Below are 15,453 nucleotides of genomic sequence, written 5' to 3' on the forward strand. Positions count from 1 at the left end.
ATCATTATTATTTTTATTATGAATAAAAATTACAATAATACTGTCACGGGAGACGGCAGCGATCGCGGGCAGAGCGGCGATCGTGCGAGGCGAACGGGCAGGAAGCAGGCGGACAGGCGGAAGTCGGGGTAAACTGGGGGTTTATTCCACAAACTGGGAGCAGGAGACATGAAACGCCGACTAACATCAATGACAGACAAGGCAAACAGGTAAGACCAGGACTTAAATAAGACAGGACCAAGCAAAGTAAATGGACAAAGCTGGAGACGATCAGGGAAGCACACGTGGGTAATCAGGGGGCGTGGCACACACGAGGAGCGGACGGAGCGGGCGTCACAAATACTAATAATTATAATGTTAATAATAAAGGTCAGTCATAATAATAATAATAATAATAAATAATAATAATAATAATAATAATGCAATTTCTGTAAGGCGCTTTGAAGTGTCTGCTAACCAAACAAACTTAACATACACATAAGATTATCTACTGGCATATTAAAGGCAAATTCGTAACTCAAACTCATGAACTGGTATATAAGGATATAAGAGGAGAGAACATGCAACAAACCGTAATATAGTGGAAGGATGTTCATTAAAGAGAAAAGCATTAAATGCAAACCAAAAAGAAACTGACCTTGCAAACACAGGTGAAAGTGACCTGCACTATGTTGGTGCAAAGTGGGCAGGGAAAGTGCAGCATTACTGCCCACAGTGCACAGCACAACTGCCCACAGTAACAACCCAACTGATTTGAAGTAGTGCTGTATTGGTTTCGAAACCGGTCAAGACCACTTTTTCTGTCTTGGTCTCATATTACAATCAATGTTATTTTGACTCCATCTTGTCTCGGTCTCAGACTTAGAGGACTTGAGGTTTTATTTCCACTCATCAATACGCCTCAGTATTTATCACAATGGCTTAATATTTATCTGTTTGTTAACCATTAGAACCTGACAAATACAAAATGTGTTGATTTTTTCCCCCAATAATCTCAGGCTCGTAACTTTGGAAAGGTATAACACAGACATATCATTGCAATTGAGAGAACTTAATCTGATAGTCAAAGCTGCAACACTGTGCAATAAAAAATTCCAGAGTAATCCAGTGTGCAATGAGGCATATATTTTAAACATTTTCCGCAAAGACTCACCCCTAATAATCAATAAAACATCAATATTATTCACATTAGATGAAAACCAAAGCACATTTTCCCTTCTGCAAGGATCCACACACTACTCTTCTGGGGGGAAAAAAATATTTATTTTAGAATTCATATATTTTAAGCCAATAAATAAAAGGATAGAAAAGGCTCAAAAACAGGCTGGAGTCCTACTAGAAATTAGAACAAAATGTAGCATTCTATTAGGAAGAAAATTATTTGATATTTTCGCAATATTTATTCACAGAAATCTGTATACGTATGTTTAATGTCGCGCTCCGTCAAAACAGTTCAAATAGAACGTGCCCGTCGTAATGGGAATACTTCCTACATGTAAACACAATGATGCGCTACAGCGTTGGTTTGTTGTTTGAGGCTAAAATGCCGACAGAGTTTCCTTCCGAAATTTTACTTTAGCACATAGTGTATATAGGCAAAAAACCGATAAACAGTTAGCATTAGGCTCTAGAACCATCTGTTATGTATGTGTTTATCCAGTAGATCGTAAACTAAACAATGCTTTTCTATTCCATTTTTTTCAGATGTTATAAAACAATAAAATAAAAATAAAAAACAATGCACTGTTGTCTATCACATAACTTCAACAAGTTATCAAATGGATTTCAGCCCTGGCACTAACCATGTACCTATTCCTTCATAATCACATAATTATGTGTACACCAGCATGCAGACAGAGAGAGGAAAAAAAACACACAACTTGTTGACTTCTCTCAGGGGTCATCGACTTGTGCTTCTGACATCGACACGTCGACAAATCAGCATTTCTGTTAATGCCCTAATCAAGACTATGATGACATATCTGAGTAGTCCAGAATGTCCGGAAAACAAATCCGTAAAGCATGTGTGGCTACCTCATGTATATACAATGTAATAAGCCTAAAATGAAAGGAATACAAAAACACTGTGATTGGGTGCAAAACAGCCTGCTTAAGTTTAAATACAACCAATTAGGTGTCTTTTTTGAAAAAAAAAGTTACACTTGTACAGCAGTATTTATATTAAAATTTTAAGAGCAAATGCTAATGGTTCAAATTATACTGTGACACAAACATACTGCCTTAGCCCCCAAGATGGTTACTATGCGCTACATTTTAAAGTGTGTTGTATTATATAGACTCAATCAGTTTCTGATCTTGAGTTGGTCTAGCCCTACCTTGGTCTTGTCTCAGTAATGACTTGATCTCAGTTTAGGTAGTCTTGACCACATTACTAATTTGAAGGCACCGGTCCAGAAATTTGGTTATTCAACCTAAGAGCAGCTGTAACTGAATTACTGGTAGCAAGCTTTGATTTGGGAACCAAAAATGTTGTTCATGGTTGTGTATTACTAATTTAAGTGAATTAACTAATGTAATCAATTAGATAACTTTATTTATACGCGCACTGACAGGGTTGCCAACTCTCACGCAACTTGTGTAACACTCTCGCTTTCAGGTTCTCAAGCAAGAAGTCTGCTTGGGGAAGATGGTGGCACAGGAGGTAGTGCTTTCGTTCGGCAACTGGAGGGTTGCAGGTTCGAGCCCTGGTTCCTGCTGACCCCATCAAAGTGTCCTTGAGCAAGACACTGAACCCCAAATTGCTCCCAGTGAGCAGGTTGGCACCTTGCATGGCAGCCTCCGCCACCGGTGTGTGAATGAGTGTGTGGATGGGTGAATGTGAGGCATGAAATGTAAAAGCGCTTTGAGTACTCGTAGGAGTAGAAAAGCACTATATAAATGCAGTCCATTCTTACGGCAAATCTGTATTATCCCATCATTAACCTAAAAAGAGGTATATCAAAACTCTGGGGTAGTTTGAAAATCCTACAGACTATTATTTATTATTGTTGTTATTTATTAAGTAGAGATGCACCGATTGATCGGCCAATGTTCAGCCTGCTCAGCCCGGACCGGAGACCAGCTGATCAGTCTCATACATTTTCTTTACCAAACCAGCCCGTTTTACGCATGCACCTCACGTCACACAAACATTGGCACAGACAATATCCTCACAGCCACCTGCACATTCACAGCCACACGCTAACATGCCGTTAGCATGGAAGTTCTTCACTGCGAGTAAAGATGACACAAAGCTTGCAATTTGTAATACATGTAATACCAAAGTAAACTGCGGGGAACCACCACGAAAACATGGTGAAACATCAGAGGTAAACTTTAACTGATTGTTAAACATATACTTGATAATCTTGAAAAGGAATAACCATTACAATTGCAAAGCTAGCTACGTTTTTTTCCTAAGGCAGAGAAAACGTTTTAGTGAAACTTTAACCACCTGCATCTGTTAATGCCATAATCATGACCTAATCCGTGTATTTCAATTATTAAAGAAATAAAACTGTCACATGCATGTACATGTATGGGTAAACTTGTCTCAAACTGAAAATCTCACTCCAACCAGCTGACCAAAGTTGGAAACCCTGGGCTGATATCAATGTTAGCAAACTGTCCTATCTTAAATAGCTGCATAGAATTAACAGAAGCAAGGAAGAGAAAACAAACAAGAGCTCCTCTGCAGTAGTTAACTTTGTTCAGAACAAATGATGTGTTCAAGCTGAAGCTTCTAGTGAATATGAATGATGATATTAATAGAGGGGGGTGTGAGCCAGTGGCTGGGGTTTCCACACATAGGAGGCGGGTGAGAGGAGAACAGAGAATGAGGATGTGATCCTGTGGTGCAGCCTGAATTTCAACAGTCGCTCACAGCATACAAAAGCAACTGCTAACTGCTGGTCCCACAAAGAGGAATTATAAAGAAAACACAACAAAACACCATTTAAAAGATGCATCGCTTTCGACACTTTCACACTGTAACAGGAAAGGCCCCTGGTGAAGTAGTGGGTGAGCATAAGGTCAGGGGTCAGCAGAGAACAGGGCGCCATCAGAACCGGCAAGTAGGAACCCTCTTTACTGAACACATCCCCAGGACAGCGACAACATAAGGGAGCTGATCACGCAACCACTTTGGACGAGTATGACTTACTGGTGTGTGTCCATCCTGAGGAGGAGGAACATGGTTCACATCCAAACAAACATACATCCATCCATTTCCTGTAACCGCTTGTCCTATTCGGAGTCACAGGGGGGCTAGAGCCTATCCAAAAGGCTATGGACACAAGGCAAGGAACAACCCAGTAGGGGGTGCACACGATCGATCAGTGCAGGAATGCAGACTGCAACAGAAATGGTGGTGGAACTACAGTAACATCCACCCTCACTTAGTAAAATAAAGTAATAAAACCAAATTTGGGTGATTTCAGTGCATCCCTTATTCAAATACACACACCACCCTCCTTACAATTGTACAGTTGAATTCTTCCTCTACCTCCCCAAGATCTATTCCAAACTGATGCATCTAAGTGACTACAGGCCCCTGTGTCTTAATGAGACTGATATAAATAGCACATCTGACTCAAACCTTAAAACTGAAAGGGTATAAGCGTGATGGTCAGCAGGTGGAATCACATTTAATAAAAGGGACCTTCCCTAATCTGCACACTCGGTTATCAGCTCCAAATTGCACGGAAAACAGTAAAGAATGAAAGGATCGTTGGTCACAAGACTCTGAGGGACAACTGAACATGCCCAAAATTGGTCTACAGACATGTTCCTCAGCTTCTGGACCACCAGATGGACATTAAAAATCATTCCCATGGGAAGAGGCAGCCCATCCTGGAATGTGGAATCTTGTCAGATACCAGGAGTGAATTGCCCTTCTTAGATTAACACACATCTCCAGTAAATAGGCCAAGCCCACCCGCCTGTTCCAAAACGTTGTCTAACAAGAAAAATGACCAGTGACTACTTTACTCATACTAGCGTCATGTGCCTTTATTTCAGTCTGTTTGGAAAAGTAATCTGTATTAGCATGGTCGTTTCAAGAAACGCACATCAAACGCAAAGCATAGCTAGTCCAAGTGTATCCTGCCTCCTTGCAAATAGCCCGCCCCACATCATCCCGAGACTGCGGGCGATTTCAACGTGCGCTTCTCCGAAAAGGGGCACATTATGAAGTTCACCGCTGATAATGCTGAGGAATCCAGGAGGAGCAGGATCACTACACAACAGGATGACAAACATTGTGCGCGCTCTGAAATCTGAAACCGGTTTCTTAATAACCAAGACAATTAAGGCCGTCATTTCTGTAACAAAACACCGCAGGATGCACCCTGCGCAGAAATGCGTGTGGGTGTGTTAAGACGTCAAGCAGCGTGTGTTTACTTTTTCGGATACTTCATCAGACAGGTAGAAAGTTACGGATCATATTCGGATTAAGACCCATAGCTAACTGCAAAACAAGAAACTAAAAAAAAAAGTTAATGCGTTGCTTATGGTACAACACCAGCAGTTGCTTACTCCTCCAAAACATATTTAGAAGTACACAGCTAGGGAATTCGTTTTAATCGTTTATGGGTAATGGGCGTTATAATCACAGCGTTAAAAATAATCAGTGTGAAAGTGTGCAATAAAAAATGTGGTAATACTGTTGTGCACGGCGAAGGAGAAGGCAGTGGCCGGTGTTCGGGGTCCAGACACCCACCCCAGTGCAGGAAGTCTGCGACGTGCTTCTCCCTCCGGAGCGGCGACCCACTGCACTCATCATACAGGCAGAGTAGCACATCCAGCAGCGCCTCGACGCTCAACGCCGTCTCGTCTTCCCGGCGACCGCCCAGCAGCAGCCGCTCCAACTTCTTCAGCCTCACCTCGGCTAACATGCTCGCCGATCGCCGAGATCCGCCCTACTGCAAAACCCCCGGGGCCCGGCTTTCTATTGGTTCCCCACCCGCTGCTCGTACACTGGGGGGAAAGGGCGACTAGTCAGCCCAATGAAACGATCGATGTCCGGTCGGCGTTTAGATGCGAGGTCTCCGGGTCTGTCCGCGGAGGATTTCGGTCGTTACAGGGAAAGCCAGCATTTCTGCTGAAACGGCAATCGCTGTGCCGACTTGCTGTCAGAACTGTCCCCTAAGCCGCCGTGCTCCCCAGGCTCAGATCCGTGGCCCCGCCGGTTTCATTCGCCCGAACCCCAATAAATCTCGGCTCCGCACTGTATCGGCTGCCTTACAGTCTTACAGGCGGCTTGCAAATGCTCTTTCCACCAGCTCGGAACAGGGCCAAGTTGTTACATCACCGTAATCCCAAAGGATATTTAAATTCCTTAAATTCGAGGAAATTCCAGTCCTTCCGTATCTGCTTGCTCCCGTTATTCTGCACTCCCCGCTAAATCTGTAGTACCCAGCATGCACGATCCATGGAACATGGCTGAATGCGCGCCGCTGCCCAGACCGCGGCTAGTGAAGAGCCCAGACCAGGGCCTCGAAGCCCCGCCCAGCGCGCCGGAAGCGCTCACTGAGATTGACAGACGCCCAAGGATAACGGGATTGGACCCCTTGGGAGTCTAAATCGAATAGTAACGTGGTCGTTTGCGGTTCCCTGTGAAAAGCCGGCATTACGTATTTAACCACAATATGCGTGACAGAACACATCGGATTTAATCTAGCCAAAATATTTCTAGACATGCGCATTGTGTAGCCTACAGTAGGCTGCCTCCGTTATCTGTACAAGTGTGTAGTTCAGGACGAATGGCATGACCCTAAAAAGCTTGTGTGTCATTCTGCTGCAGGGACAAATGGCAGGATATCCTGAGTCGCTCAGCCAGATGACAGGACGTGCCAGGCAGGTGAGCTCAATGCCAGGGCTCTCCTCGGCAGTCTGGGAACAAATGTACCAAGAAAAACCCCACCCCACCCTTTATGGGAAGAATTTGTAATTATAGGCCAAGCAAAGTGCTCATTCTAATACACACCCACCCACACAGTAATGATAGCTGAGTCAGCCCTCCTCCCTGATGATTGTGCTCCTTTACTCTGACGGACTCCCCAGGCAGGAAACAATCTGTCTGCAGCCAATTGTGCCCCAGAGTCTCATTCTCATCCACCCAACTGGCCGGCCACATTGCCACCTCGCCACCCTGCTCTGGCGTCCCATCTCAAACTTCCCCTAATGACTGAGAAAAAGAAATAGATTTGTTTTCACCTGTTTAACCAATAACATAAACAAAAGAAAATCAAAGATGCTGGAATGTGTTGTATTAGAACTGTGTTAATGGTAAGAGCTAGGTGAGTTTATGTAGCAAAAGTTATTGTTATAATAATTTGTAGTCAACGTTGAATGGCCTCATGAATATATTTTCATTATATTTTTCTGCTGGGAAATACACATGGCCAGCATACATTGCTGTTCCTGTCTTCTTGTGTGTGTGAGAGAAGGGACAGAACTAAGGGCAGTGCCATCGCCCTTGGATCATATAGGCCCCTCCCATATAGTAAATACACACAAAATTATACTAATACAACTTCTTTTAAGCTTTTGAAAACTGGAATATATTATCTACATTTTAACTGTGACTTGCGATTTTATATATCTGTCATTTTTTGGTATACATTTTTATTATGGTGGGAGTATGGTGCAATTTTTAATAATAAAAAAAAAATCTGTAAAGTCCCTACAACTTAAAATATGTTCTGAAGTCATAGTAATGTTCTGAAGTCAAACTAAGCTGTTCCTTTTGTATTTAATGGTTTTCCGTTTGAGGAATTTACAAAAAACTGAAGCGCATGATGGGTACAATCTAAAGGCTGCCTAACGTCCTCATCCGTCTGATGACTGATTAAGACTAGGAAGGTGCATGCCTGGTTGTGTTTGTTGGTCCAGAAAGTAATTCAACGTGTTTAAAAGTAAATGCCAGGCACAAAAGTGGAAGGAGAAAAAATACTTTAAGCAAGTTCTGTTCTAATAGGCTATTATATGCCGCAGGTCTTCTGTTTGTTTGCAATTTCGCCATGTAGGCTCCGTTCTTAAAAACTGCTTTTTGTTGGATATAGCCCGATTATATGCCGTGGGCCTTTTAATTAGTTTGCAATTTTGCCAGGTAGGCTACATTCATTAAGCTGCATTTTATTGGACTACATATTTTGGGATGTTCTATTGTAGTCTTTGTAAATATGTATATAGTTGAGCCCAAGGGTCTCTAGCTCTGGTCCTGGAGAGCTACTGTCCAATAGGTTTCCTGTCCCACTTGGCTTCTGATGAGCCACACTTGTTCCTGGTATTTACCTAAGAACAGGTGTGGCTCATCAGAAACCAGGTAGGATAGAAAACCTACTGGATGGTAACTCTCCAAGAGTTGGAGACTCCCTGGTTTACCCTAACCCAGCCACTTAAGACAGCAAGCAAACTCAACTAGGTGCCAGTCCCAAACCCGGATTAATGGGGAGGGTTGGCATCAAGAAATAAAGAGTCTGTATCTTCACTGCATCACTGATGTCAAAATGTGGGAAATATGTGGTTGTATAAATAAATATGTTGAAGTAGGTTAATGATTCTGTGCTGTCTAAATTGTATAAAAAGTTAGGCTACATGACATCTGAATGGGCTATACTCGGATTCATGGACGCATTATGAGAATGAGAGAGACGGCGCGTGCACACTAATTAACCTATATAACCTGTTCACTTAGACAATACACTGTCATGTTTGCAACAGAAATGGATGAGATGGGCAGGCAGCTGGAGGTGGAATTTTTGCTCCTGGTAAAACTCTGATGGTCTCCATATTGGTAACGTCGTTGTTTTCTAGGCATAGCCAAACAAATCTTCTCCTGTCTGAAAAGGCATAGAAAACACAATTTAGACACTAAAACTTTACAGATTTTGTGAGGGACGGTCAAATTCTCTCGTTAAGTTTTTTGTGTTCTTACACCCACACTTTAAAACTCGTTTCAGCACATATATTTATGTGAGCGTGAGTGCGGGGGGGGTGGGGAGGGGGCCCTGAGGGGGAGGTGTTTTGCCCCGGGGACTTGTTTGCAGTTGTTCCGCCACTGTGTGTGTGTGTATATATATGGGCATCTGTAAGTGTGTGTGTGTATGTGTGTGCAAGTGTGGGCTGAATGGATGTAGCTGAAAGTTCAGGGAGAGGTTGGAATGTTGCTGTTTCTGAGGGGTGTGACCTGACTGACGTCCTGACTTTGGGTTCCTGATGCCATTGGTGATGCCGTTCAGGCTATACAGATGGGATGAGATGTGCAGAGACTCAATAAAATGACAATGACAGCATTCACCAGAGCAGGTACCTAGATATGTATCAATGGAGATTTCTTTAAGACTGCAAGGGAAGCTCAGCTTCCCCTATAATGTCACAAAATTAATGGTCAAATTATGTACTATTGTATTAACATTTTATTGACTAAAAATGCGTTAGAAAACGTTCATCTCAAAGACGAGTTCGTTCAGAATCAGTTAGATATAGCAGGTCGGCTGACTTGATTTTCTTCTTATACATTCCCATAGCGTCACAGTGCATTTCCCCGTTGAAGCCCAGCGTCCATTGACTTCAATGCGGCTGCTTTGAACGTTTTTTTTCAGTGCTTTGAAACTAGACAGTCATTGGATAAACGCTGCGATTATGTCCCGCCCACGGACGCTCAGCGTCTCTGGGGGTGAATAAGGAGAAAATGAGGAGTGGGCTGGCCTGGACTCCGAGCTTCTGCATGATGATTGGAGGGTCTGTCGAAAGATTGCATCTCCTTTTGACTGACAGCGATTTTGTACTATAAGGAATCGCTGAAGCTATTCGCGCTCAGTCCCATCGCGGATTTCTCAAGTTCAGTCGAAATAAAAACTGCTGCAACCTATTTCTTTATATTTGCTTGGCGAAATTGCTTGATTTTCATCATACATTTCACACAATTATACACCACATTCCTTGTTTCACTTTTACAGAGTTTAATATTTTTTTTAGATCGTTCATTCATTCATTCATTCATTCATTCATTCATATAGTAGGCTTAGGCTAGGCTAGCGTCGTGGGTGAAACTGCACACGATGGCAGACAGTGCTAATATTGTCGACCTGATTTTGGCGAAGCCATTTGAAAGTGTTCCTTACGAGGAAAAACTTAGAATTAAACAGCAGGGCAGATCAACACCTAAGATTGATTTAGTGCAAAAGATAGGGAAAAATAACAGGTCTTTTCAGCTCTCCTGGTATGACAAAGTTAGCCGGCTGACTGGAAGTGCTGTGACAAATAAAATGTACTGCTGGCCATGCCTCTTGATGAAACCATCTCACAGATGTGTTGTTTGGTCAAAGGTGGGGTTTGGAGATCTGTCTAACTTTGACAGGGCATATAAAAGACATGAAAAGAGCAATGTTAAGTTGCATGGGAAGGATCAGGGTTGAGCATGCAATAAATGAAGGTGCTCGCATTCAAGTGGCTAAACATAATGAAACAGTCAAACAAAACAGGGCCTTCCTAAACCGCCTTATTGATGTGACATCCTTGCTAGGCCGGCAGGAGCTGTCATTTAGGGGACCATTTTCTTGAAAAGGAACGTAGGGCAGAATTTACTTTTAAATAAATAGACAATTTTATGATGTAGGCCGAAAATGAGCTTCCCCTATTTGACAGACCAGTAGCCGCCACTGATATGTATCAATGGCAGAAATGTGAAAGGCAGAAGTGACATGCACATCGAAGATTTAAAGTCATTTACAGAGGTACAACAGCAGTGACCTTTGCCTAAGACAGAATACCTTATGGGCACATGCCTTAATCTATACACTTCCTATTACCCTATTATACTTCGTACTATTAAAGTGTGGAGCAGAGTAGCCATTTTATGCTGGTGTCTGTAAACTGGCTTTGTTGCTGCCCTGTGCTCAGTGTGACTCTCTCTTCTGTAGCGTATTAGGATTATATGGGTACCCCCCCCCCAAAAGCTGCTGCCTTCACCCCCCTGCTCTTCACATTTCTGACATCTGACTTCTCTGCCAAAACCATCTCTAATTACATCATAACGTATGACTATACCTCCATGATGAGCCTCATAAGTGGAGGAGATGAATCTGTGTTCAGACAGGAAGGCAGAGAGCTGGTGGAGTGGTGCAAGGCCCACAATCTGCTGCAAAATGTTGACCAAACAAAGCAAGTGATTGTGGACTTCAGAAAAACTTGCAGGAGAATTACCCTCTATACTGTATATCAGTGGCTGTGGTGGTAGCAGAGATCAGCATTAATTTTCTGGGTGTGCCCCTCACTGGGAATCTCTCCTGGGGCCAGCATGTATCCTCCCTGTCCAAGAAGGCCCAGCAGCAAACTCACTTCCTGTGCCATGTGAGACAGGCGAGAATACCACCTCCCTTTCTGTCTACTATCTACAGAGGCACCACTGAGACTCTCCTCACAAACTGTACCACAGCCTGGCTGGGGTTCTGCAATGCCTTGGACCACCAGTCTCTCCTGTAGATCAATAATATAGCAGAAGCCTGCTAGGACCACTTTGCCTTCTTTTGTGCACAAGACCCCTAATGAAGAAAAAGATATTGAATCCACGGTTTCCCTTGCCCAGAAGCGGGTCACTGGGCCCCCCCTGGAGCCAGGCCTGGGGGTAGGGCTCGATGGTGATTGCCTGGTGGCCAGGCCTGCATCCATGGGACCTGGTTAGGCACAGCCCAAACAAGGCACGTGGATCCCCCCTCCAATGGGCTCATCACCTATAGGAGGGGCCATTGGGGTCGGTAAAATGTGAATTGGGCAGTAGCTAAAGGCAGGGACCTTGGCGGTCCAATCCTCGGCTGCAGAAGCTAGCTCTAGGGACATGGAATGTCACCTCTCTGATGGGGAAGGAGCCTGAGCTGGTGTGTGAGGTTGTGAAGTTCCGGTTAGATATAGTCGGGCTCACCTCGACGCACGGCTCGGGCTCTGGAACCAGTCTCCTTGAGGGGGGTTGGACCCTTTTCCACTCTGGAGTTGCCCGCGGGGAGAGGGGCTGAGCGGTGGGCATACTCCAGACTGGAAAGGTGTCTACACCCAAGTCCCTATACTCCAGATTGGAAGCCGTGTCGATGGGATTGAGGAGGTCTTGGAAGTACTCCTCCCAGCGATCCAAAATGTCCCGAGTTGAGGTCAGCAGCACACTATCAACATAAACAGTGTTGATGTTGCACCGCTTTCCAGCCATGAGCTGCCGGATGGTGAACCAGAATCTCCTCAAAACCGTCCAGAAGCCATATTCCATGGCCACGGCAAACTCTTCCCACACCCGAGTTTTTGTCTCAGCAACCGCCGAAGCCGCATCCCGCTTGGCCTGCCGGTAGCTGTCAGCTGCCTCTGGAGTCCCACAGGCCAAAAAGGCCTGATAGGACTCCTTCTTCAGCTTGCCAACCCACCACCAGGTAGTGATCAGTTGACAGCTCTGCCCCTCTCTTAACCCAAGTGTCCAAGACATGCGGCCAAAAGTCCAGCGACACGACTACAAAGTCAATCATTGAACTGCGACCTAGGCTGTCCTTGGGCCAAGTGCACATATGGACACCCTTATGCCTGAACATAGTATTCATTATGGACAATCCGTGAGGAGCACAGAAGTCCAATAACAAAGCACCACTCGGGTTTAGACTGTTCCTCCCAATCACGCCACTCCAGGTCTCACTGTCATTGCCCACGTGAGCATTGAAGTCCCCCAGCAGAACACGAGAGTCCCCAGGAGGAGTGCTCTCCAACACGCCTTCCAAGGACTCTAGAAAGGGTGGGTATTCTGAACTGCCACTTAGCGTAGCCCCTCCTATAGGTGGTGAGCCCATTGGATGGGGGACCCACGTGCCTTGTTCGGGCTGTGCCCGACCAAGTTCTATGGGTATAGGCCTGGCCACCAGGTGCTCGCCATCGAGCCTCACACCCAGGCCTGGCTCAGGGGGGGAGCCCGTTGACCCGTGTCTGCGCAAGGGAAACCGTGGATCCAATATCTTTTGCTTCATTAGGGGTCTTGTGAACCGCACTTCATCTGATTACTCACCCAGGACTTGTTTGCCTTCAGTGACCCTAACAGGAGCATAAAGCCTCGAGCAACATAGCTCCTGGGATCATTGGAACATGCAAACCCCTCCACCACAATAAAGTGTCAGCTCTAGGAGAGGCTGGGATGAGAATCAGCACCTCCAAATCCGAGACCATGGTCCTCAGCCGGAAAAGGGTAGAATGTTCTTTCTGGGTCGGGGATGGGGTCCTCTTCCAAGTGGAGGAGTTTAAGTATCTCAGGGTCTTGTTCATGTTTGAGGGAACGATGGAACGGGAGATCGACAAGCAGGAGATGAAGGATGGATGATGTACAGTCAAACCTCCCTTATCCGGACCTCCAATATACGAGCACCTCCATCTACCGGGCAGCTCTAGGCACGTACATGGGCAAATTTACTCTACACAACCAGCAGCTGTTGTTAAAAACCCCAGTCTAGGGTTGGGGTGCAATAGGGAGAAAGGGAAAGGGGACATGGAGTAAGGGAAGGACAGAGTGCGATGGAAAAGGGAACACACGTGGACAAAGGCGTATTTTTTTAGATTGCTCTGTTTTTATTGAAACACCAAGGACATAGAACAAACAAACCTGGTGCTAAAGGACTCAGGAGTGACTATCACGAAAACAGTTAACAAAACCCAGCTTCAGAATGTAACTCAAAGCGAACTTAGCTAAGTACAGAGAAAACAAAAACAGAACTACAAATTCTACACCTTTCTCCTTATCCAAGCAACAGCATACAACATAAGCTCACAAAACAAGAATGGCAGTCACTCCCTATGCACTTGACACACACACAGAGATCAAAGCGTCAAAGTCCGAGGGGAATGCGAAGACGTTAACCAAAAACTGGGCAAGAGTTCAAAACCAAATAGCAAGTAAACCAAAGAGAAAATCAGAATTCCAATAAATCAAATGAATCATACACAGTAATATCCATCAAAGGAAAGCAAAGCAGCGACAATAATCAATAAGTAAGCAGAGCTCCCAAGATGTCTTTGGTCGGCTTTTCATTTTGGAAGATGGAAGTGACAAATGCTGCATACAAAGGATAGTGAGCAGAGTCTGCACGTGGAGGCAGAGCGAACGGCGAATGAAGAGCGAGTTTGAGGATGAGGCTGTGGGTGGAGATGATTCACTAGCTCAGACTAAAATATTCATTCTATTATAAACCTTGAACTTCATAACATATACAACATATAAAATGTTAGGAAGGCTAACTTTAATGGTATGAGACAAACTAGAAACTGTAAACTGGATGGAGTTAAATAAAACGAAATTGAAAACTGGTTAACTGACAGGAAGCAGCGAGCAGTTATTAGAGGCACAATGTCACAGTGGGCCTGCGTTCATAGTGGAGTACCGCACGGTTTAATTTTAGGACCACTATTGTTCCTAATTTACATAAATGATATTGACACCAATACATATAGTAAACTGGTTAAATTTGTAGACGACACCAAGGTGGGTGGTGTAGCAGATACTGATCTAGCAGCAGAGAGACTACAACAGGATCTGGATTTAATTAGCGACTGTGCTGATATCTGGCAGATGAAATTTAACACCATTAAATGTAAGGTAATCCATGCACAGAGCAGAAATATAAAGTACAGATATTTTATGGGTTCCACTGAAATAAAAGTAGCTGATTACGAGAAAGATCTCATGTGTATGTTCATGCTTCCATGTCCCACTCTCACCAGTGTGGGGAAGCAATAAAAAAGGCCAATAAAATGTGAAGTTTAAGACAAGGGAAGTAATGCTACAATTATATAATTCCTTGGTAAGACCCCATCTAGAATATTCTGTGCAGGTCTGGTCACCATACCTTAAGAAGGACACTGCTGCCTTGGAAAAGGTGCAATGTAGGGCTACGAGAATGATTCCTGGTCTTAGAGGAATGTCTTATGAGGAGAGGTTAGCAGAGCTGAATCTGTTTAGTCCTGAGCAAAGGAGATTATTGGGGACATGATCCAAGTAGGGGCGGCATGGTGGTGCAGTGGTTAGCACTGTTGCCTCACACCTCTGGGACCCAGATTCAAGTCTCCGCCTGGGTTACATGTGTGTGGAGTTTACATGTTCTCCCCATGTCGTCGTGGGTTTTCCTCCAGGTACTCCGGTTTCCCCCCACAGTCTAAAAACATGCTGCGGCTAATTGGACTTGCTAAATTGCCCGTAGGTGTGCATGTGTGAGTGACTGCTGTGTGAGTGTGCCCTGCGATGGGCTGGCTCCCCATCCTGGGTTGATCCCTGCCTCGTGCCCATTGCTTCCAACCCAGTAGGATAAGCGGTTTGGAAAATGGATGGATGGATGATCCAAGTATATAAGATTCTAACAGGTCTGGATGCTGTTTAGCCAAATGGCTAATTCAATATTAGTTTAAATACTAGAACTCGTGGCCATAAGTGGAAATTAG

The 15,453-nt window shown here is 44.4% G+C and overlaps 1 protein-coding gene and 1 long non-coding RNA gene across 5 annotated transcripts in view; one reads left to right on the plus strand and one right to left on the minus strand.

Moving 5' to 3' along the window:
- The window catches only part of LOC125720863 (serine/threonine-protein kinase MRCK beta-like), a 59,838-nt gene extending 53,216 nt beyond the window's left edge, over nucleotides 1–6,622 (minus strand). For 2 of the 4 annotated variants that reach the window (XM_048996729.1, XM_048996728.1), the window contains exon 1: nucleotides 5,720–6,622. In XM_048996729.1, the coding sequence (XP_048852686.1) occupies nucleotides 5,720–5,894 (175 nt within the window). In that variant the 5' untranslated portion in view covers nucleotides 5,895–6,622. The remainder of the gene's footprint in view (nucleotides 1–5,719) is intronic. The other 2 variants (XM_048996730.1, XM_048996731.1) reach the window with 2 other exon arrangements.
- On the plus strand, nucleotides 5,381–7,265 carry LOC125720905 (uncharacterized). Its single transcript, XR_007385593.1, has 3 exons — nucleotides 5,381–5,424; nucleotides 6,803–6,859; nucleotides 7,063–7,265. It is a non-coding gene; the product is annotated as an uncharacterized LOC125720905 (long non-coding RNA).
- Nucleotides 7,266–15,453: the final 8,188 nt, after the last annotated feature.

Source organism: Brienomyrus brachyistius, unplaced genomic scaffold (assembly GCF_023856365.1).
Source record: "Brienomyrus brachyistius isolate T26 unplaced genomic scaffold, BBRACH_0.4 scaffold27, whole genome shotgun sequence".
NCBI classification, from domain to species: domain Eukaryota; kingdom Metazoa; phylum Chordata; class Actinopteri; order Osteoglossiformes; family Mormyridae; genus Brienomyrus; species Brienomyrus brachyistius.